At 37.8% G+C, this 22,011-nt stretch overlaps 1 protein-coding gene across 6 annotated transcripts in view; it reads left to right on the top strand.

Annotated features, from left to right (window-relative positions):
* TEX10 (testis expressed 10) overlaps window positions 1-22,011 on the top strand; it is a 54,844-nt gene that overhangs the window by 23,555 nt on the left and 9,278 nt on the right. For 5 of the 6 annotated variants that reach the window (XM_058831900.1, XM_058831903.1, XM_058831904.1 and 2 more), the window contains exons 11-12: window positions 13,506-13,594; window positions 14,765-14,898. In XM_058831900.1, coding sequence (XP_058687883.1) covers window positions 13,506-13,594; window positions 14,765-14,898 — 223 coding nt within the window. The remainder of the gene's footprint in view (window positions 1-13,505; window positions 13,595-14,764; window positions 14,899-22,011) is intronic. The other variant, XM_058831905.1, reaches the window with a different exon arrangement.

Raw genomic sequence — 22,011 nt, forward strand, 5'->3', positions numbered from 1 at the left:
TCCCTGACAGTCCTTACTTTCTGGAAACCTGCAAGTTTTGATGAAACTTGAAAAAAAAAGATTGCTGTTGACAGAGTATTGTTTTTATTTGATAAGGTTCTTCTCACTTCACTGTGAGGAATCAGTATTAAGAACAGGAAGTTGATTAGTTCTCTTTAGAAAGCACATCTGAAAATAATCAAGATTATTGGATAGATTAAAATGACTCTTTCATAGACAAAGTAAATGTAAGAGATTGAAAATACATTCTTATAGATGACACCTTTTTTAGCTTTGGCTTAGGTGAAATGTATTTTGTGGAAGACTTTCTCCAGCCCCCTCCCCCCCAATCATCATGACAGTAAATGTTTTATCCTAAAAGATTAATCTAAGGTGCCTTGAAGACTTAGGGAAACAAAGTGATAGAAATGCTTTTGGCTGAGGAGGGTGTCCAAAACACAGTTGCTTTGACTATGTAAACATGCAAAGATAGGGAGATAAGTAATAATAAATATTAACTTTTCAGGAACAGAAGAATCTGATATTTCTTCTCCATTAGAAAATAGGTTTTTTAGGAAACAATAGTAGGTTTTCTAGATATGAACCTTAGGTGGGTTTTATGAGCTTCATAACCTGTTATTGCACACAAGATAAACTGATTTTCTATCTTTTATCAGAAAGGCCAAGCTGAACTATTGTATCCAGTTTTGTGGCTTGTTTTTAGGTAATGACATGGACAGACTGGAGTGATTTTCAAGAAGAGCAAAAGATGCAATAATGGGGAATGACTGACAAATTGGCATCTTAGGCTGAAAAGGCTGGGAAGAAGTCAAGAGTTAGCTGTGTAAAAGGCTGTTGAGAAGGAATGGGAGAGTGCAGACCTTAAATGTCATGAGAATGTTGGTCTGAGTGCTAGCAAAGTTTTATGAAAGCAGAGATACAATACTGGAATGGGTTGTGTAGCAAGGGGATACAAATATACTTCACTGGAAATACGTAGTATCAGGCACTCAGGTTGGATATGGATGGCAGAGGGTAAAGCCTTGAAGGAGGTAGAGAGACTGGTTAATGCCTGGTCATCATTTACAGCTCTTGTGACACTCAGAATTAAACTTTGAAGTTTTTCAAATTAATGAAACTGTAAAAAAGCGTTTTAAATTCCACATTTCTGTGCCACAGCTTGGTTTGTGGGGCATTTTCTCTACTTATAGATTGTGACTTGGCCAGAGAGAACTGTCCCAAATCCATGGGGAGCCGTCATTTACGATTACCCCGCTGCTGTCAGTAGATGGCGCTGTTTCTCTTCCGGTACATTCCCGTTCTCTGTGCTGGGGTGGGACTCTGCATAAATTTCTTTTCTCCTATGGAATCTACTTATCCGTCAGGCTTTAAATGGATTGCATTCAGGAGCGTCAGAGGGTTTGGTACTTGTTCTTAATTTCTTCAACAGCCTTTTTTCCCATGCTATTTTGACGGGTAGAGGATGGCTGCTTTTACACTCATCCGCGAGTGCTTGTATGGAGCTGTATTTGTCAGGGACCAGCTATGTTAAGTACTCACTGAGAGTACCTATAGATCATAATAAAACTTGCAGTTTTTCCCTGAACAATCATTAGAAACGCAAGGAACTCATAGGTTTTTTTTGTGTGTAAACTATAAAACTAATAGTAAGTGTATTCAGATGGTACAAAGTGAAGCCCTGTGACAATATCAAGTGGTAACGTTAAGTTGTAATTATTTTTGTGTTGCATTTCAGACCTTTTTGTTTGGTTGTTTATTAGAAGTGAATTTTGAAAATATTCAATTTTTATTTTTGCAATGTTGAAGTGAATACCCAAGTGGTGTGTAGGAGTCCATTAAGTGGGCTCTGTGTGCTGAGAATGAAAATGATGTTAGCAATATTTCCATATAGAATGGGAAGGTTTTTGAGGCCCTGGGAGGTTGGTTACCTATACTGGTTAATTATTAGAATGATTTCTGTAGCGCTTTTGGTCTACATTCACTGAAACTGGCACAGACCAAGGACTGTTCTGAAAAGAGAGCTGAAATGCAGCCACCCCATTTTGCATGCTGGTATGAATGTGGCCACATTTGCACTAATTGGTCTCTGTGCCAGCAAACAGACATTGCTGGTGTTGGGGTCACTGGATGGCTACAGCTGGTGAGTTTCAGGTGAAACTGAGGATCAGAAGGTGTAGCTGCTCTTCTCATCAAATGCCTGCCTTGTGCTTACTGTATGGGATCTGAGATGTGAGTAGCTTCAATAAACACAGGTAGGTAGAGTTCTGAGAGATGGAAGTGTGCCAGGGTTTTGGGGTATAAGTCATACAGAAACAGGTGAAGAAGGGTGTGGAGCTACATGAGTGAACAGTCTGTCACTTCTGCCTGAGAAATGAGAGCAGCTTCTTGACAGGAGATGAGTTCAATGAGTTAGCCTCTGCTGAGCTTACATTTATGGAGAAAAATGGAAGGATAGTATTTTAGAAAATGTGTTGCATCAAATCTACCAGATGAATTTTTTTGGTGATCTTTTAGCTGGTATTATTTTGATATATTGAGATAGGCAATTCATCTTGATGCAGTGTGCCACATTTCTAGAAGAGTTAACTTCAGTATTTATTTTTCATTTATGAGTTATTGGAATAACTGTTAAGTAAGCAACTAGTTAAAGGTGAATGGTTTAAATGTTGGTTTGGAATATACAATATATGGCATGAGCATGACCCTCTTTGGCTTGAAATTCCAGTTGTAGCTTTTCCTTGACAGTGAAGTTCTGGTAATTCCTTGAGGCTATGGACAGGTAGACAGTTCTCTCCAGGACGTGAAGAAATATATAAATCATTGATGGTTTGATAAGGACTAAGGTAACAAACTTTAGCAGTATCAGAGGTAGAACTGGAAAAAATTTTGGTATAATCTTGCTGTGTCTGCTTTCTGCGTTAATAGGGTGGAAGGGCTACTTCAAAATGGTTTTAAAGAACTAGTGAGGCATGTGCTTATTTTTTGAGCACTTTTTGGAAGACTGACTTTGAAGCAAGTATTTTTGTCAAATGTGGAAATGTATGAAATGTTGTAAATGTACCTTCTTATGTAAGGTAGATTACTGTGTTTGCCTGAAAAAGTGGTCTGCTGTTTACCTACCAAATTTTGTACTATTACAGCTGTAGAGAAACCCATTTGTCAGGCTCTGTGGTTTTAGTTGCCACTCAGTGACTTTGTGGTGATTGAGGGTCAGATACTCTTGCAAACAGAATTATCTTTTTTCCTTTATTTTTTTGCATATGGTGATATGTTTAAGGTGATTAATATATAATCTGCATACTTACTGTTATGTGTTCTATTCTGTGAACTGTGGATTGAGAAATGCAGATTATGGGATTGTGATCAAATACATAAATCAGGAAGTTAGATTGCTGACTTTATGGGAAAATTGTGTCTCCTCTCATTCCTTGAAGTACAAATAAGGAAACTGAAATGCAATTTATTTATGTGCCTTATTTGTGCATAATAGTTATGGTTGTTTTACAACTTTTTATCCATTGGAACAGTGTGTCTGGAAATTATTTCACTGTAATAGAGAGTTGGACAGATAATATTTCACTGTCTAGATAAAAAACAATGGGAGTTAATTTATGGCATTTCTCTCTTGAAGTAGGGTGTCCATAAATGAGATCTCCAGTGGCTTCAAACAGCCATTTCTTATTCTTGTGGGACTCTTTCCCTGCTGGGGTCTTGCCAAGAGTTGTTTCTGTTTCTGTAGAAAAGGAGCAGGGTGAGTACCATATAAATAAAAGCTGAGTGCTCTCTGGCATAAATTGTGAGGGAGTTCCAAGTTTTCACAGGTTTGAGATAACCCTGGGGGTAACTTGCATTCTGCTTGATGGATCTGTAAATGGACTCTTAAGAGGTAGTGCCTTTAAAATATTCTGCTGCTTTCCAGACAATAATGAGGGAGCTCAGCTGGTGTCTCATCAAGCATCCAGGCATGCCTACTGGTTCCTGCTATCCTCTGGAATCTGGTGCTTAGAAAGAACTGAGACGGACATGTTAACATTTGTTTGCTGTACGATGTAAAATTCTGTGTCTTCAGATACATTACTCAGAGATGTTTTAGGGTTATAATAGAGTTCTTTATGGATATTTCCTTTGTAATTAAATGCTGCTTTTTCTTTATTTAGCCATCCTAGTTACTTTATCTGCAACCTTTGCCAGTACAGCATGAGGGAGGCACAGTGAGACTGCAAAATGTAGCTAATGAAGATCCTCTATACTACTTGATTAAAGAATTATTAAATGCATAACTGTAGTCAAGAAAAAGAAAAATAGCACATTTCCCCAAAGCGTTTGCAACCAGGAGAGAACTTGGAGAGGATATTGTAACCCATTGTTGTGGTTAGCAACACTGATAGAACAACCGAATTCAGTAATTCTCATGCAAGTAAAGTGTAGAAAATATTCCAGAACAGTATATTTATTTCAAAAAGATGTGGACAAAATGAAAGTTTTGCCAAAATAAGCTTACTTCATATTAAATAAATAACATAGAACAAAAAAGAGGAAACTCTAAATTCACTACAAATGATATATAATGGAAAGTCAGCTCAGTACATCTTGGAGAGTAAGTAAAAAATCATACATGTATAGACAGGTATAGTAGTTATGAATGGGTTGATAGGAAAAATGGAACAATAGTAAGGTCTTTGCTGAAGTACCTTTTCTGGCTATATTTTTACACCCCTCAATTAGAAACAAAAGTAAAAGAGGAAAGTATCAAAATGGTAACAAAAGTGCATAAGGCACTATTGAATAAATGAAACATTAGAGTGCTCTCAAAATTCTGGCTTTTTCCTGTTGGGCTACCACTGAGGATGAAGGGTAAAAAAATCTGTTTTCCTTGCTGCAAGATGAGAAAGGATCTGTAGTTCTTGAGAATCAGACCCCGGGGTGGGTTACAGCATTCCTTCATCCACATCTGGTCAGCAAATTTCCTTTTTCTTGCTCCCTGTTTTGTACATGTGTAGGACTTGAAAGAGGGAGAAGTCCAAGCTTGTTTTAAGGACACAGCCCCTAAGTTTTTCCCCAGGTTGGCTGTAGTGTGAGGTTCCTAATCAAAGGAAAAAGAATTATGTTGCTGCACTACAATTGCCGCCGTCAGTAAATGCCGTTTGCTCATTAGTGAATGTTTCTTCTGATTTGTGCTCTCATTTATAATGTGAAAGCAGTGCTTTGCTTCAGACAACCTCTGCAGCTCTGGAGCAAATGAGCAGCTGACAGGCTTACTTTTAACAATGCATAGCTTAAATTGTTGTTTTCTTAAAACAGGCTTCATATTTTTCCTCAAATCCCTGGTAATTCCTTTCAGATGTTTGTTGTATTTTGCTGCATTTTCAAATGGGAAGACTTGATCCTTTAAAAGAGATAATGAAAGTTAAAACAAAAAACACACACTAACAAACCAGTGGCTACACATGGTAACCTGATGGAGGAAAAGGAAGATAAAAGCTGAAAAGGAAGATAAAAGCTCTCACTTGCTCTTGGAGCTTAGATTCAGACCCTGTACTACCTGGAGCTAAGTTGGTCTGAATGATGAGATGGGTATATGGTTGGAGAAGTATTCAAAGATGCAATTTTTTTGGTTTTCTCTCTCTTTCCCCCCCCTCCCCCCCTTTTTTTTTTTTAGCAATTTCAACATAATTTTCTGACAGTCATGGTTTCCTGTCTTTTTCAGAACTGATATGAAAACTGCGAGTGCTGGTCCTCATTAGCAATAGAACTCAAAACTGATTTGATTAAGTTGATGCAGGGACATGAGTTTATACTTTATTGCAGTTGCATTTCAATCTGACAGAAATTATTTTTCATTAAAGCTGAACAGGAATAAACTGTGCCAAAGCTGAGATAAATATTGGCACAGGGCTTTTTAATGTTTTAAAATGTTTTACAGAAGTGCAAGTACATGCCTACACTGATAGAAAATGTTGTATATTTTTCTTCCATAAAGGTGCAACAGTGCTGGTATGGTACTTGGATGTGATTTTGCTCCTTTCAGTGTGTTTTCTTGTTTATACACACAGTTCCTGACAATGATAATATGGAAGTGTTTGGGATGTATTGTAACATACCTTCCATGCTCATAGGTAATTCTGTAAGTGATCCATTACCTTGTGTTTGACAGGTGTGTTTACATGTAAGCAGTGTTTTAAATGGCAGTCAGACAATGCAGCTGTCATTATTACACAGCTGACTGGCTGTAAAGCATGCAGAGCTCGTAACAGTCCTGTGAGAAGGCTGCCTAGAAGACACACCTGTACACTGTTGTCCCAATGTGGTTTTATCAGCAGAGCAATGTTTCTGGGCTCAGACTGTTCCTGGGCACTGTGCTGAAGGATTTGAATGGGTCCTCTAGAGCTAAGGGAAGGATGCTGCAGTTTCTCTGTGGAACTCTCCCACTTCTGATGCATACTGATCAGTAGCTGAACAGATCTGTGTTGATAGATAAACTCTGGGCTGATGCTAACCTTGCTGGGCTGAGACATCATAGATAGCACAGGTCATAAAAGTAAGAAGCCAAAAGAAACAAGGGAGCCTTTTCTCTACACTTCTCTGTGTATCAGTTAAGATTTTTTTTCTTAATGCAATTTCTGGTTGATCACAATGGAGGATTCACAAGTGGTAAAAGAGTGCTGTTCTACATACCTGTGGCCCTGGGTTGTGAAGGAAAACTCAGCTCTGTTTCATGCAGTGGAAACAATTCTTTATGATCCTTGGTTGCTGTGTGATTATTTTGGCTATTGGGGAAAAACCACTTAGCTTTTCATATTTCCAAGGCCTTAACTGAACTTTGGATATGCCAAAAGGCCTGCCCTGCTGTATCCTGATGAGCTGCAGAACATCAGAATGTGGGAGGTGCTATTGTATCATTTCCACTATTGGGTAGATAAAATGACCTAATTGCTTTGTCAAGAGACAAAAAAGACAGCCTTGTCTAATATAGCCTTATATATATATATAGACTTGATTAACTTACATGTCTAAGTACTTATGCTTACTAAATAATGTGAATGCTTGTGGACTTTTGTCACCAGAGATGTCTGTCTTCTGCTGTATGAGCTGATCAGTTCTACCCACCATCTCCTGCCTTTAAACCAGGTATCTCATGATAGAAGGATCTTTGTTTAGATTTTGCTTAGATTTATGGAATTTTTTTCATAAATGTTATAGGGTCTTTCATATTCATGTGCAGCTACCATTAACAAGACTTCTAAGAGGAGCCTTATGCAAAAATTTTTCTTTCAGAAACCATTCTGTCTGTTCCCAAGCATGACACAGGTGTTCATGTGTCAGCTAGTTTCATCTGTTACAGTGTCAGTTTGCCTGGTGCAGGCACTGATGTTACAGACCTTAGTTATTTTTAAAAATAAAGCATACCAACCTGTTCCAAAAACACCCCACCAAAAAGCAACTGAAAAACAGCCTAAAACAAAAATTTTATTTTTATAATAAAAATTTCCATACTCTTGCAGGTGTCAGGGAAGTTCTCAGATATCAGGTTGCTCATGGCTGCTAGTTCAGTTCATCCTTGCCTTCTCTTGGAGGTCTTCTGCAAGGTGAATGCCATCTCATCCTGGTAATTCCCTTTTGGTTTGTTTGGTTCCATAATATTTTGCGCAGCTGCTTGAAGTTGCAACAGGTTATCTTGAGGAGCTGTCCTGGGAACCAGAAGAGTTTCTTCTCCGGTGATCAGAGATGGGCAGAGTCCCTGTAGCTGCTCTCCTATAACCTTTTCCTGCTTGATTGCCATCCTCATGCAGTGGTTGTCTGTTTGGTGTGCAGAATTTCTCGAAATTTTCTGCTCTTCTATGTGTTTGAAGGACAATTTAATAATAAATTAATAATAGTATCTTGGTGGTTAAAGCACTTACTGAGGTTGCGGAAAGTCTGTGTTCACTGCCTTCATCTGAAGGGAAGATTGATTTCCTCTTTCTTAACACAGTGACTTAGTCACTGAACTATTCTGAGGATGTGTACTTAATAATTTTATTGAATGTTACTAAATTTTCATAGAGTTGAGGCCTAGAATGCATAGTTAGGTTTTTTCAGGAAATGAGTGTATCATCTACTGACTGTGCCTGTAACTGTTTAAATGTTCTGTGTGGAACAGAAGTATCAGTGAAAGAAATAGAGGGGAAACTCCTTTTACAGTGCTTTTATAACCTAGAATTTAACAGTTGTCAGAGGGCTGGGTTTAAGTCTTTGATCAGTGGTTGATAAATCAATTCAAAATAGGATCATTTAGTACAGTACAAATTGTGTATCTCAGGCTGTTGTCTTGCCAATGTTCAAATAATTCTGTAAAACTTCAGGAATGCTCTGCGCTAGATATTCCCAAATTCCCAATTATGATGCTGGGACTGTTTTACTGGAAGGTGAGAGAATTGGATTTTATTTTCCTTGAATAGAAAACACAAACCCTTGAACTTGCACTTCTTGAGTGTTAGAACCCTCACATTTATGAACAAAAGGGTAATAGTATTAATGCCTCTGAAGAACTGTGAATCTTGCATTTGCTTTTTAATGTTTCACTTTAAAATACTTGGAGACTGAACTCACGGTTGAAATTAGTCACATTTTTTCAATTTTATTGCTAAAAAAATAAAATCAAAACCCAACACCAATCCATATTCTGAGGAAAACTTGCTTAGCAAATGCTAGACAGGTGCATTGCTGTCTGTGCTGGATTTTGAGTTTTATAGGAGGACAAATGGAAGGATAATTTCTAAAATGAATCCACCAAGGTTCATTAGAGTTCTTCTGTTAGAGACCTCTAAATTACCCAAAGACTCCTTTGACTGTATAAGCCAAAATCAACACCTTAAATCTGAACCATAAGTCAATTAGTACCTAGTTTAGGTCAGGAGGCACAGAGATAGTAGTCTGCAGCTGAGGAATAACTACTCTTGCACAAACTGCAGTTTTATTTTGCAGCTGTGTGATACAGTCAACCTGAAAATAACAGCAGCATGAACTAAAGTAGTGAAGTCCATCTGGAGGTAAAAGAAAAGTTAGCAGCAAGTGATAAAAGGAATGTACTGCACACTTGCTTTGACAGAGAAATACTTGTTCTGCTACTGACAAGAGAAGCAATAATTTTTAAGTTAATTAGATTCAGCTTTTATTTCAATAGCATTTGGTGTACAGAGCAGGTTACCTAAACGTGCAATTCTAAACCTCAAAAGAGAAGTTCCCACAGAGAGCAGGTGACCTTATGGAAATTACAGCATGTAATTCATCACAGTTTATGTGGGTTTGGACTACATGACTGGAGAGGTCTCACTCACACACAGTTTGATAACAGGTTCCCATTGTCAGTAATAATTTATACAAAAAAGACAACTTATAGTATGCCTATTACCTCTTTTCCCTATATAAAGCAGATAATTTTTTTAGTCAGATGTCTGACATGTAATTTACAAGCATCTTGAAAACACATTTTAAAAGTGCATGCAGTCTCCAACTATTCATGGTAGTCTTAATGTATTAAACTAAGGTTTTAAAAATATTTTTTATGCACTTGCAGTACATCAACATCTGTTCTAGAATGGAATCTCCTTTGTTCTGTGTTTATCTTATTTTTTATTTTCTTTAATGTCAACTTCAAAAATTGAGCAGCTTTAACAAGTGTCTACATTATAGGCACTTGGGTTCTAAGGTAATTGAGGTGATGACAGCTGGTTAGACTTGTATTTAAACAAACCTCTGTGCTGTAATGCTGCTGTATTTGTATTATTATAAAGACATTGGTTTTGGTCTTGATTTATTGTGAGATTCTCATGTGGTGTTTCAATTACATGATTTCATGGTTTTCTTCCATCCTGCTTTCTGTGCGGAGTACATCATGAGCACTGAAGGAGCGTTTTACTTCATGTGAGAGTTTGGCCCTGTTTCAATAGGAAGCTCCATGTTTTCTCTATTGTATTATGTCCTGCTTGGAAAACAAAGGAATTCCCTCCCCCTGCCCTCACCCATGGAAGTATTTTGTTGTGCTCAAGTAATTTTCACAGCTGCAGGAGATGGGAAGGTGATGTTTTTCCCAGTTTAAAGATGAGGAACTGAGGCAAGGAAAGGTGTAGGCAGAAGTACGTAGAAGTACCTGGATAACTTTAGGAATTCAATGAAACATTTGGGTTCTGATTTTTCAGAATATGTAGCATCTTTTGTCTTGAAGATAAAATATTGACCTCAAATTTACTTTAAGTGGAGAAGTAGAGATCAGATTGGTGCTGCTCTTAGAAATACTTGAAGCTCTGTCTCTCCACAGCTGTTAGTGAAATTTTCATATTTTAATCACCGTTGAGCTGTTGCAGCACTAGAGATAACTAGGATGAGAGGAGCTTCCAGTATTAATAATATGAGCTTATTCTGTCCTAAAAGTAAAAAAAGAAACAAAAATCTGATGATACTTGAAGAAATGTGTTAACACTGATTTCTGTCCTCCAATTTTAAAAAGTATTTGTCTCGCATTTTGTATAATCTACCTGAATTTCTGAGCAAATACTTTCTTCTACCTTTTTAATTATGCCTCATACACTGCATGTTACAGATGATGCAATAAATAAGCACAGGTCAGACTATGTTATTCTTCATTGTGTAATCCTGACTGATCAATTCATCCGTGATTTGAATGAGACATAGTTTTGGGTTTTTTTCCTTGAGAAAATATGACACATAGTATTATCACACTCTAAGGTGTACTCTAAGTGTAAGAGAGGCCAAGCTGAAGATCAGAGGCAACCTTCTCTGTCACTTTCTAAATTTAATGCTAGATTATTTTAAACTGTAATGCTCTTTTAACATTGAGGCTTCTCGTATGTATGTAATAGCTTTCACTTTCTAAAAAAGTAAACTGCAGCTGAATTTAGTGATCTTGATTTTGTGTGTGTGTGTGTGTGACTCAGTGTAGCTCTGCTTGTAGAGATGAATCTTAACTTAAACCATTTAATAGCTCTGTCAAGGGTTTGTTCCTTATGCTGCCTTCATGTTCCCAGGGCAGAACTGCAGGGATTCTCTCTGCTTCCTCTTATGTCTGTAGCAGTGGCCCTTAGCCTGGTGTTTTCTTAGGATACTTAACATGCTTCTCCTATTTGTGAGTTTGTAGATGCATGGGAAAACAAAACTGATGAAGTGTGTGATTGCCAGATGTTTAAGTAATAAGATTTGGAATTATTTTTCCTGTCCAAGCATCTCCTGAACCTATTGCAGTTTCTGCTTGCTAACCTTCAGTGAATCTTGAGTTTTTGTTCAGTCTCTTCTGGAGGTTATGTAAAATTCTTGAGTGCACTGGTCCTAATTGTAAAGCATTCAAAATGGTTGCATATGGAAGTGGAATTTTTCCAATATTGAATTATTTTTATATATGATTATTTTAAACCAGATTCTAACAAGATTTGTCATGCAAGTCCCTACTTCCTGAACTGGGGCTTATCACATGTTCTTTCTTTCTTTCTCTTTTCCTACCCAAGACTTCTTTATTTTCACATTTGCCTGATTGCCTTTGCAGCTCCTCATCTGTCATTATCTCTCCCAGCCTCTTGCATTCCCACCATTTTGCTCAATGGTTGCATCACAGTTTGAATTTCTGTGTCTAGTCTAGCAAGTCCTAAACCCTCTTGAATCTCTCTCCATGCTCCTCAATGCTTACTTTGGTGGATTGAGTGACCTCAAGTCAGACTCATGGTCTCTGCATCAGATTTAAGGAGATTCTTCTGCTGTGCTGAACAGGACATGGATTTCACTCTCTCTTTTGGTGTATGGATCTGATTCCTGTGTAAATATCCACCTTATATAGGGAAGTAGTGGCAAGAGTTCTTGCTGATTTAGTTGAGTATGTGGGAAGTTTCTTCCATACTGTAACAAATGGGACTGGCACCTGGGCTGGGACCTCCTTGGAAGAATGGAAAAAATTCACTGTTCCCATTGCCAAGGGATTTGTCCTGGGAAAACCTGCCAGCCAAGTAGCAGCCTTAGGACTGGGGAGAGATTGAGAGACTACAGGTTAAGAAAAGGAAGTAGTCAGCCAGGCCTCAGGGCAGGACCAAAGGCCTCCTAGGAACCAGAAGGGAGCATGCAGAGCTAATCACATCACCTGAAATACAGCAAATCCCTACTGCCAGGCATTAATGTGAAGTGGGAGCTTTATTTAATAAAGCCTTACTTTGTGCTCTCTCACCTATGATTTTTCCCTCCCTAGAATTAACTATCCTACATGGTAATCTGATGGAATCCTGAATTTTTTCTTTAATTTAAAGAAATTCTGGGTTTTTTCTCCTTTCTTTTTGAGTAACTCCAGACACGTGCATATTCTAGCTGTCATTTTTGTGGATGCTGAAATAATATGGATGGATTTTTGTGGGTGGCAAAATGTATATGCCTGGCACAAAAGTATTCCAAATTTGATATTTTTGCTCCCAAAGCACGGAGCTGTAAAAAATTCCTGCGTAACAAGCTTTCCAGATTTTTGTTACCCATGAGCTAAGCCATTTTGGCTGTTGGCACAGAGAAATTAGGAAAAGAAAAAAAAGATCCAAGGCAGATAGTTGGCTTGGAAAATTGCATTCAGAAGCTCTGAAATTTCACAAGATTGTAAGAGTGGAAAGCAGCAATCTCTTACAGCAGAGATCCATAGTCTGCAGCACCAGTGCCAAAAGCAGCATACAAGGCAATTTGAATAATGTGCATTTCTGCATAATGTGATCTGGGTCTGAGCTGCAGCCTGGTGAGGAAAGCATGTGTTAGATGTCCTTGTTCCCAGCTCCTGGCTTCCTCCTGGTTCAGCACCAGCACATGGGCCAGAGTCTGCCATTAGGTGGTCACTGGTGTCTGTTTGCTCTGTGTTTCCACAAGCACTGGCTTCTCATTTGAGACACCAGAGTAGGCTGGTGCTTCACTTGTTCCAGATTTCCCTTGAGATGGAAAGTGTCAGACAGCTTTGATAACGGGTTTGCTCCTGTCTTTGCATATTGCTCCTTTTTGTGTTCTAAATTTCCAAACAACTTTTTTACTTAGCTGTGTTCAATAGCTTCAGCAGTTCTGAAAGAGATGCTGAGACTGCCTTCAGATGGGGTTTGTTGTTCATGTATTAAAAGTAGTGGATAAGATGAAAAATATAGCCCAGCATTTGTAATACAAAAACTTTTACCAAGTAAGGGAAATAAAATTAATTTAATTTATGGTGTCATCAGTGTACTGAAGATTATACCACTATTAATGAAAAGTTGCTATTGCAGTTAATTTAATTATCTTAGCAACCTAAGGCCAAGCAGGGTTACAAAGTTCAGTATGTCTTGTCTCTGAAAGAGCCAGTTCTGGTTTTGGAGCTATTTAAAAACCTGTTCTAACAACAACAGTTAGAAACAAGGATGCTAAAATTGTAACAATTTAGGCATGCTAATTGATTGTATTGTGCAGGTAGGTTGTGAATTCTTAATTATATGTTTTTTAATAAACTGTCTGCTATTGGTTTTGTGTAGATCATCCTTTGCAGGCTGGAAGTGCCAAGTGCAGGATAATTCAGTGAATGATGTGGACTATTTCAGCTTCTTGTTTTCAACCCTTATAGGTAATCCATATGAATGTAATAATTCAGAATTAACAAAATGAAATTTGTTTTGATAGTCAATTATTGAATTTAATTTAGAGTAAATGGTTTAGTAAGTACTTCCTGAAAGTAATTCTAATCTTGTTGTATATTTTTGATACGAGATTTTATTTTCTTGATCTAATTTTTGACACTCTATTTTTACACTTTTCCATTTGGGCTGAATATTTGCATACTTTTTCTTCATTCTAGCTTACGTAGGAAAGTATGAGGAAAGCCTAAATTCAGCATATGACATAAACTAATTTTTTTTTCCTATCTTGAAGTAAATGCCTTTTATTGGCTCATAACAATATAAAAGATTGCCTCTGGGATTTCCTGTAAACGTGCTTACGCTATTAAAAACATTCCATCAGAATCGAGTAATCAGAGTACGTTAAAGTGAGCTGGCCAAGGTCAGTGTGTGAGCAGAGCTACTTCTGCTACTTGTTCTTACTCAGCTATAAAAATAGCTGTATTCTGTGGTGATGCAACTTTGGGAAGTTACAGTGGTTAAAGTGGTGTAATATTGCTAAGAAGTAACTCCTGCTGACTTTTGCTGTGGTAAAAAATAGTGTGTTTTCTTCATCACCTTGGTTATTTGTAATGTTCAGCTACTTTGTATTCAAAAATTACCTTTTTGTTCCTAAAACGGTAAAAAAAGTGCTGAACTAATAGCAGAGAAAATGGAAGCAAAGCCCAAGTAACTCTTGTGGAGTACTCGTTTTTTTAACTAAAACACCTAATACCTTTTTAGAAATAATAAGCTAAATGATATTTTTTTTTAGTCCTGAGGTTATATTATTGATTACTAAGGTTGCTGATTTACTGTGACTACATGAAGTATTTTGCATTATACCCATTCTTGTTATTTTTTAAAAGATGCATAGATTTAAAATAGCATAACACCGGTCGTTTAAAATTTTTGTATATCACATTATAGTACTATTGGGTTTTAAAATATTTTTGTTTTCTGTCAAAAGTCAAAATTTGTACTTTGATGTACTTAGTTTATTAAATCAAGGAAGAGCTTCTAAGAAAAAATGATTATGTTGACATAGTGTAAAAGACAGTGTTTGTCAATGATGCTGTTGAAGTAGAACACCGTTTGGCTTGTTTTGTGATACTGTTGTACTGCTTCTTCTTCCCCAGGGTTTTCAAGAGAGGAGCTGACTAGTCTCCAGGGCATTAGAGGAAAACCACACATTAGCCAGACACAGCTTTCACCTATCCGTCTTTACCTAACTGATCTGGACCAGTTTTTACACCACTGGGCTGTGACAGAGGTAATACATCAACACTAATTCTAAATGACAGCATACAAACTCTGAGTGCTCTCCATCCCTTTTCCAGAGATGCCTAAATCCTGTCTTGATTTGAGTTGAAAAAAGAATGAAAAATATAAAAGCTGTCGAACAGCCAACATTTTTTTTACAGCCATCAGATAATATTTTGAAGGAAGCTGCTTTAAAAGTTGAATGTTTAGACACGTAGTATGCAAAGCAATACTCAAGGAAAAAGTTGGTAGAAACCTTGGTGGAAATTCTTAAGCACTAATATTAGAACCAGCAATATGTTTTGACTTTCAAGAACAAATTAATTTTAGAAATACTAATTATAAAGAGTTTTCCTGGAGAATAAGTGCCGCTATTAATTGAAAAGCACTTGCATTAAATAAAATTTGAACTTGGAAGCAATATTAAGTTGGCATTAGTCATTATTTTGAATGATTCCTGATTAGTATATGCTGGGATTAGAAACTTCAGTCTGAATTCAGTACCTAGCATCATAAGAGCTGAAAAATTAATTGGATTGTTGGTTCTAAAGGGATTTGAGCCACAAGATTTTATTCATAAGAGGTGGATTAGCTGTCTTTCTGCATCAACTCTTTTTATTGTTTAGCTCACCAAAAACCACTTCAAGGTGTGAAATCATGTTTTGATGACATGCCAATTTGACAGCATTTATGTAATCATAGTCCTGAATTCAGAAAGAAGAACTAAACAGAAGGTTTTAGTTGTATGTTTTTTCATTCAAGAAAGCAATATAGTAGATGTTTTCTACTTCATAGTGCTTAAGTGATAACCCTCTGAAATTGATGATAGTCTGAGATTACACATTGAATCTGTGCTGCTATGTATTAGAAAGTATTTTAAGCAGGGCTGTTGTTTGGTACCATGACTGACTCACATATTTAGGTGTTCTGCCTTCAGTCATTCAGCCTATGGAGCAGCTGAACTTTCTAATTTGTTTTGCTTTGTCTGTTTTATCACCAAAATACCTTTCTCCAGTATGGAGGGATCAGAATGTTCTCTTTCCATATCCTGTTGCTCTGTGAATGCACAGAGTGATTATTTGTTTCTCAGAGTTAGCATAATCCAGCATCTGAAGGATTTATGTACACCTTCCTTGTTTCTGAAAATGTCACCTTCAGTGTTTTCTCCTTCCTCTTTTTGCCTCTATTCCAAAAATCTTTCAAAATTGGCAGTGAAATAGGACTGTTTTCACACAGGGAACAATGAAGTAGTTTGATTTCTTTTTTCTGTGTTTGGTTCTTGGTTGCAAGTTTGAGTGTCTTCTACCACAATCTTTAGTGTTTTGGTGCTATCAATGAGAGTTAGTGTTTTCAGAAACTTGAGACTCACTTTTGTTAAAGTAGCTTTTCTGAGGAAAGATACAAGGTGCTCTCCCAAGTTGTTAGAAGGGGATGGTGATCACTAAGCAAAGAGCTAGATATCCTTGGTTAGTAATGAAAGATGATTTGGGCATCTTGTGGGGCACTGCACTACTTCTGCACTTTAGCCTGAAGTCTTTTCTGGAGAATGTTTTATGGAAGACAATAGGAGCAAAAATCCCATGCATCAAAAATCTGTGTGAAGAAGGATGAGACCTTCTAGCCCCACCTGATTTTGTAGGTTCTTAACCAAAGAGAGTTTTGAACTGTCACTTTTCTCAGTGAGCGTGGTCAAATACTGGAATAAATAGCCTGGAGACATTCTGGTTCTCATCTATGGATGTACTCAAAACCATGCTGGCCACAGCGTGGGGTGACCTGTCCCAGGTGACTCCAACAGGAGCCTTGGATTAGAGGAACTTAAGGATATTCCTTCTAACTAGGGATTCTGTGATTATTTGAAAACTCCTTCTGACAAAAAACAGGTGTTTTTGTTTCCCCATCAACAAATCTCTTCGTAATTTTTGCTTTTTAGACATAATGAAATTCACAGTTGAGTAAGGGTTTGTAGTTTTCTTTTATTTGGTAGGTTTGTTACAGTTATATTTGATATCAAACTGCTCCCATTAAAGGCCTGCCACGTACTGCAATGCTGTTTGGGGTGTGCCCCCCACATTTGCTAGTTTTCTTTTTTCCCCATGGAGTTTTGTGTCCCTACAAAAAAGTAGGGACACCTCCTCAATAGCTTGCTTTCGTGCTGGAGAAAAATCAAGACATTCTTGCCTCTGATCTGGTAGTAATGGTGACATATCTGATTGTGTTACAATGAGAAGTGATCATTGGTGTTGAGGCAACCACTTCCTTTTATGGGTTGCAGAATTCCATTCATTTTTCACTTGTCTGGTTTTGATTTCAGATGCAGTCATAGATATGGTAAATGACACATAAAAGCATTCTGAAGCTCTTCAGTTTTTAGATTACTTTTTTCTCTGTGTTTAAATATATAATACAGCAGCATGTTCTTTAAGTTTTGTGGGGTTTTATCTTTTCCTTGTATTCATCAAACATGTTGATCAATATGCTATATAATGCTCAGTTTCTGAAGAAATTATTGTGGGAACTGTAGTCCATTAAAACCTTTGGGATTTGGAGTCTGGACCATTTTTTAAAACCAATAAGGTAAGGAAGAAGATAAACAAGAAAGAAAAGGGCAGGCTTGGTTAAAACTTTTCCATTCAAGATTTGCCACAAGCTTCACAGGAATACTTTTCGTAGATTAATTAGTTTTCACTACGTACTGAACAAGCTAATTTGTTCTCAAACGGAAAAAAAAACAAACAACAGCAATAACAACAAAAAAATCCCAGCCAAAAAAGCAAACCCCAGAGTTGCAGGCTCCAGGGAAAAGAAAACTGCCAGCAAATCATGAGGCTCTCCAAAGTGTCTGGCAAGACAGTGTGATATGAGGGCTCTGTCTGCATTGAGTCTGAGGGAGGTAGGTTTGGAGACTGCCTTCTTCCAAGTGGACATAGTTCAAGGTATGCTAGAATTTTGGAGTCAAAACATTTCTAGCTGTGGCAGAAAATTACTTTATTTAGATAGAGCAATGCTACAGGAAATAATAAACCCCAGCTTGAATTAGTCATGCTTTTGCTGGAATTTGGTTGTAGTGCAGAGCTTCTGAAAGCTAACCTTTCATCTGTTCCCTTGCTGGAGAAGGAAGTTTATGGTGATGTTGTAATGTTAAGCAAAATGTTTGTAGTAGGTTTAGATACCTGCTAAATGAGAGCAGTGGTCGTTGGCTGCAGACCAGGCCTCTCTTCTATGGTGAGAATTGTTTGTTTAAGAGTTCTCATTATGTAGTTGTAATCTAGGATTTCTTCTCAGTGGAGAAGTATTCTAATGTGGGTGAAAATAATTAAGGAACTTTTATGGAATTAGAATTTAATACCCTGGTTTCCTATCAATAAATAAGACTGGTCATCAGATTCCTATTAGTCCTTCCACTGCCTTCTTTCATCTCTTCCATCTCTAGTTTTGTCTAAACTATGGTTAATTTTTAGCTTTCTGCTGAAAAGTTGCAAATACTAATTCCCCGTAAGTTTTATAAAAATAAGCAGGTGGAAGAGAAAAAGCTCTAGATTAGCACAGGGTGGGTTACGACTCTGCTCCAGCATCCTGCTTGGCTGTGACCGGCCTGCAGGAGCTGTCACTTGGCCAGCGGGTTTTTGGGGTTGTGAGGCAGGAGTCGGGGTGGTGGGACTGAAGAAGGGACCGAGGTAAATCTGGAGGCCAAAGCTTGTTTGCCTTACTGCTCAACTTTGTTTCCCAGTGCAGGAAAAGGCAGTCCTACCTTCCTGTCCATAGCTGTGCAATGGGTGATGTGTGTTTCTAAGGGTAAAGCGTTGTAAGAGGGAATTTCACGTATAACATATGTGTGCCAGAAATGTGGGAGAAAAAGCAGTGTGCCTCTGGAGAAGGGACAAGTTCTGGAAAGGAAGAGAATAACTTGAGGCATTTTCAAAGAGCAGTTTGGACTTCTGGAGTGTTATTATAGCCAGGGCACCTGGTAGCCTGTGGATAACAGTAAGCACTTCTGCTAAGAAGTAATGCTTTTAGGTAGTTTTTAACAAAACCTGTTTTGAGATGGATATTGTTTGTAAATTATTTTTCTTTTGTCTGGAGAGTGGTAACTGGAATGGTGGTAATCTGAAACCATGTTATTTTTTTTTTTTTAGAAGCTTTTAAGTAGTGATGATTTTCAGTTGAGGAGCAATGCTTTAGAAAAGTGTCTCTTTAAATGCTGTTTTGCATAGCTCTAAAGGTTAGTCTTCATGATTTGTCTAAAAGAGATGTTAAATGTGGGAACTTTGGTTCCTTTTCTGGAGGAACTTCTGCTTAAAATTACTTCTGTCTTGTTAAAGCCAATTATTTAAAATCACCCCCCTGTAGTTGAAATAAATGGGACTCCAGAATAAATGGTTGCAGCCCGAGGGAAGAGCTTCAGCCTTGGCTCATTTTAACTGTGCCCATAGTGTTTGTCAGTGATATTGTTCACTCCCCTGTAATTGAATTGCTCTGCCGGGATCAAATGAAAAAGCGCCCACAGAAATGAAGAGTTTAGCAAGGTAACCGTGTATACATGGTAATTTCTGTTGTAATATTTGATGTTTGTGACGGTTGAACGTTTTAGAGGGGGAAAGCAAATGATAATTTGAGTTTGCTTGAAGTCGAGATTCCAGAGCTGTATCAAGCATACAGCTGACATGAAGAAATAAAATATTCAACCAATTGTTCAGAATGTTTAAGAGCAAACACTAGGGAAGGTCAGCTGCTTTTAAAAGCAGACTTGAATTCAAAAACCTTGAGATGCATGTAGTATAATATAGTAATCTGTGTCAAAACCTGTTCTGTCTTATACGTGAAATACAGTTGGGAAGGCTGGATCTTCACAGATGTGCTATGAAAAATTACAGCAAATCAATAAAGATAGCGAGTCAGTGCATATAAATTAAAAGCCCTGCAAGGATGTTTGTCTTGAGAAGTAAATGGTGGTGCTGTAGTGCTGTATCTTAACTTGAAGCAGAGATTAATGCTCAAAAAAAACAACCTCAAAAAATTTTACAACATAGATTTTGAATTGAAGTTCCTGAAAGATTTCAACTTGTTGTCTTTATTGAGATTTGCAGGTTAGGGTTACACTAGGGAGAAAAGGCAGCTAAGGGTAAATAAATTTCCTTCTAAATAAAATTCCTTCTCAACTAGGAATATGGTACAATTTTAATTTTCTTTGAAGAAGACAAAAAAATTCTGTATAAGCCTGTTAGTGTTTAGTAATGCTACATCCTATCCCAGCTTTAATGTTTAGAAGTGAGAATAACTATTTTATTGGAAAGTAATGCAAAGTCCAGAGAAACAGAACGGAAATAATTTAAGTAAAAGGAATGCCTCCTAAAAGTAATAAAGCTCTTTTTCAGAAGTCTCTTTCATAAAACGTAAAACTTAAACCCAAAGCAAACAAAAAGCACCAAAACTAGCCCCCACCAGTAAAAAAATAAATAGTGAAACACAGAGTTCCAGAAAACCTAAGGCGATCTTCAGGCCAGTGCTCCATTGTACCTGCATCATATACTTCCAGTGTATCTTGTAACACCTTGGAGCTGGGAACTCACTGCAGTGTTACTGCACAAAACAACTCCACAGGTACTGTGTATTGTGCTTTATATTCAAATCCTGGCTTGTGATACCTAACCTAAATTTGCTCAGAAAGACTGGCTAGACTGGCTTTGTGGGATAAAAGCTAAGTGCAGGGTTTTCACTGCACTTTGTTTTAGCTGCTAAGTGCAGCTAAGTTTCTGTGTTTTCAAGCCCTTTTGTTTGGAGAAGAGATAGGCAGGTGAATTTGGAGACTTCAACATCAGATGTTCCTTTGACTGTCCTGCATTGTAGTCTGACAAGGAGGCATCCAGAGGAGGAGCAGCTGGCTCTGGTGGCATTTTATAGCTGTGAGGAAGCTGCAGAGCTGTGAAATAAGGGCATATTATGGCTGCAAAAGGATGAAACAAAAACTGTTTTGTGCTGTCTTTTCTTTGAATTATGTTAATAAAATGGCTCTGGGAAGAGAACCCAACCTGTGATGTTCTTCAGGTATGGCTTTGTAGCACAGTGGCTGTTGACCTTAAGCCCTGGTTTTGCTTATAACAATATTTTCAGAAAAGCCCCTCACTTAGAGAACCAGGGTGGTTGTCTCTAGCCCTCTCTGCCTTGTAGCACCAAATCTTGCTGGTACCCAGACTTGAGCACGTGTTCAAATTGTTGCACAGGTGAGCTGTGGTGCTTGCCATTCTGGTATTTGTATCTAGTAGCAAATAAAGATAACTTCCCTTAGTTTAATTGATACTCAAATATAGATTTTGTATCAGACCCCGTGACAGCCAAGGAGCCTGCAGCCAGGCAAGCATCACGGTTAGCAGATGCAAGATGAATTTGTGTGCTGCAGTTACCCTGTTTGTGACCAGGACATAAACTGTGTGTCGTAATTCTTCTAAGTCTTTGGAAATACCAAGTCTCTATCAATATGTGGAATACCATATATGTTCTTAAGTATATGTTCTTAAGTATTTGTAATTCTTTAATAAGCTTCTGCATTCCCATTTTGCTACCCCAAATGTAAAATTAGCCCAGCAGTGGGTTTTATACCCTTGTTGCTCACCTGTGTAATGTTCTCCTGCAGACTCTGTTACTCTTTTTGGCTATTTCTTTTTTTAACTTGGATTTTGTTTTATTGTGAATGTGTAGAGGTTTTGTGTGGAGGTTTTTATGTTTGGTTTTTTTTTTTCTGGAGTCAGTGAATCAGGAATACCTTTCACATCCGCCCCTGTGCGCTTACCCAAGGCAGATGAACAAAGATCTCTTGTTGTACGCAGCTTTCTCAACAACTCAGGGCACTGTTAATATTGCCCTGTCAAATCAATTTATTTCAGAAAGAGAAGCAGCACCTGTCAGGGGAGTACACTGTCTGATAAGCGAGGGTGCTTCGGGGGAGTTGGTCAAGATTCAGACGCCAAGCTTCATTGCCTGCCCCATCACCTGAAAACTTCTCGTTTTCCACGCTCCACACTAACATGTTACACTGGATACAGTCCTGCTCCAAACAGGCATTTCACTAGGGCTGGGGAATTCACCACAGAACAGCCTGTTACATTTTAGTTATCCATGTCTGAGG

This window comes from Poecile atricapillus, chromosome 2 (genome assembly GCF_030490865.1).
Source record: "Poecile atricapillus isolate bPoeAtr1 chromosome 2, bPoeAtr1.hap1, whole genome shotgun sequence".
NCBI lineage: Eukaryota > Metazoa > Chordata > Aves > Passeriformes > Paridae > Poecile > Poecile atricapillus.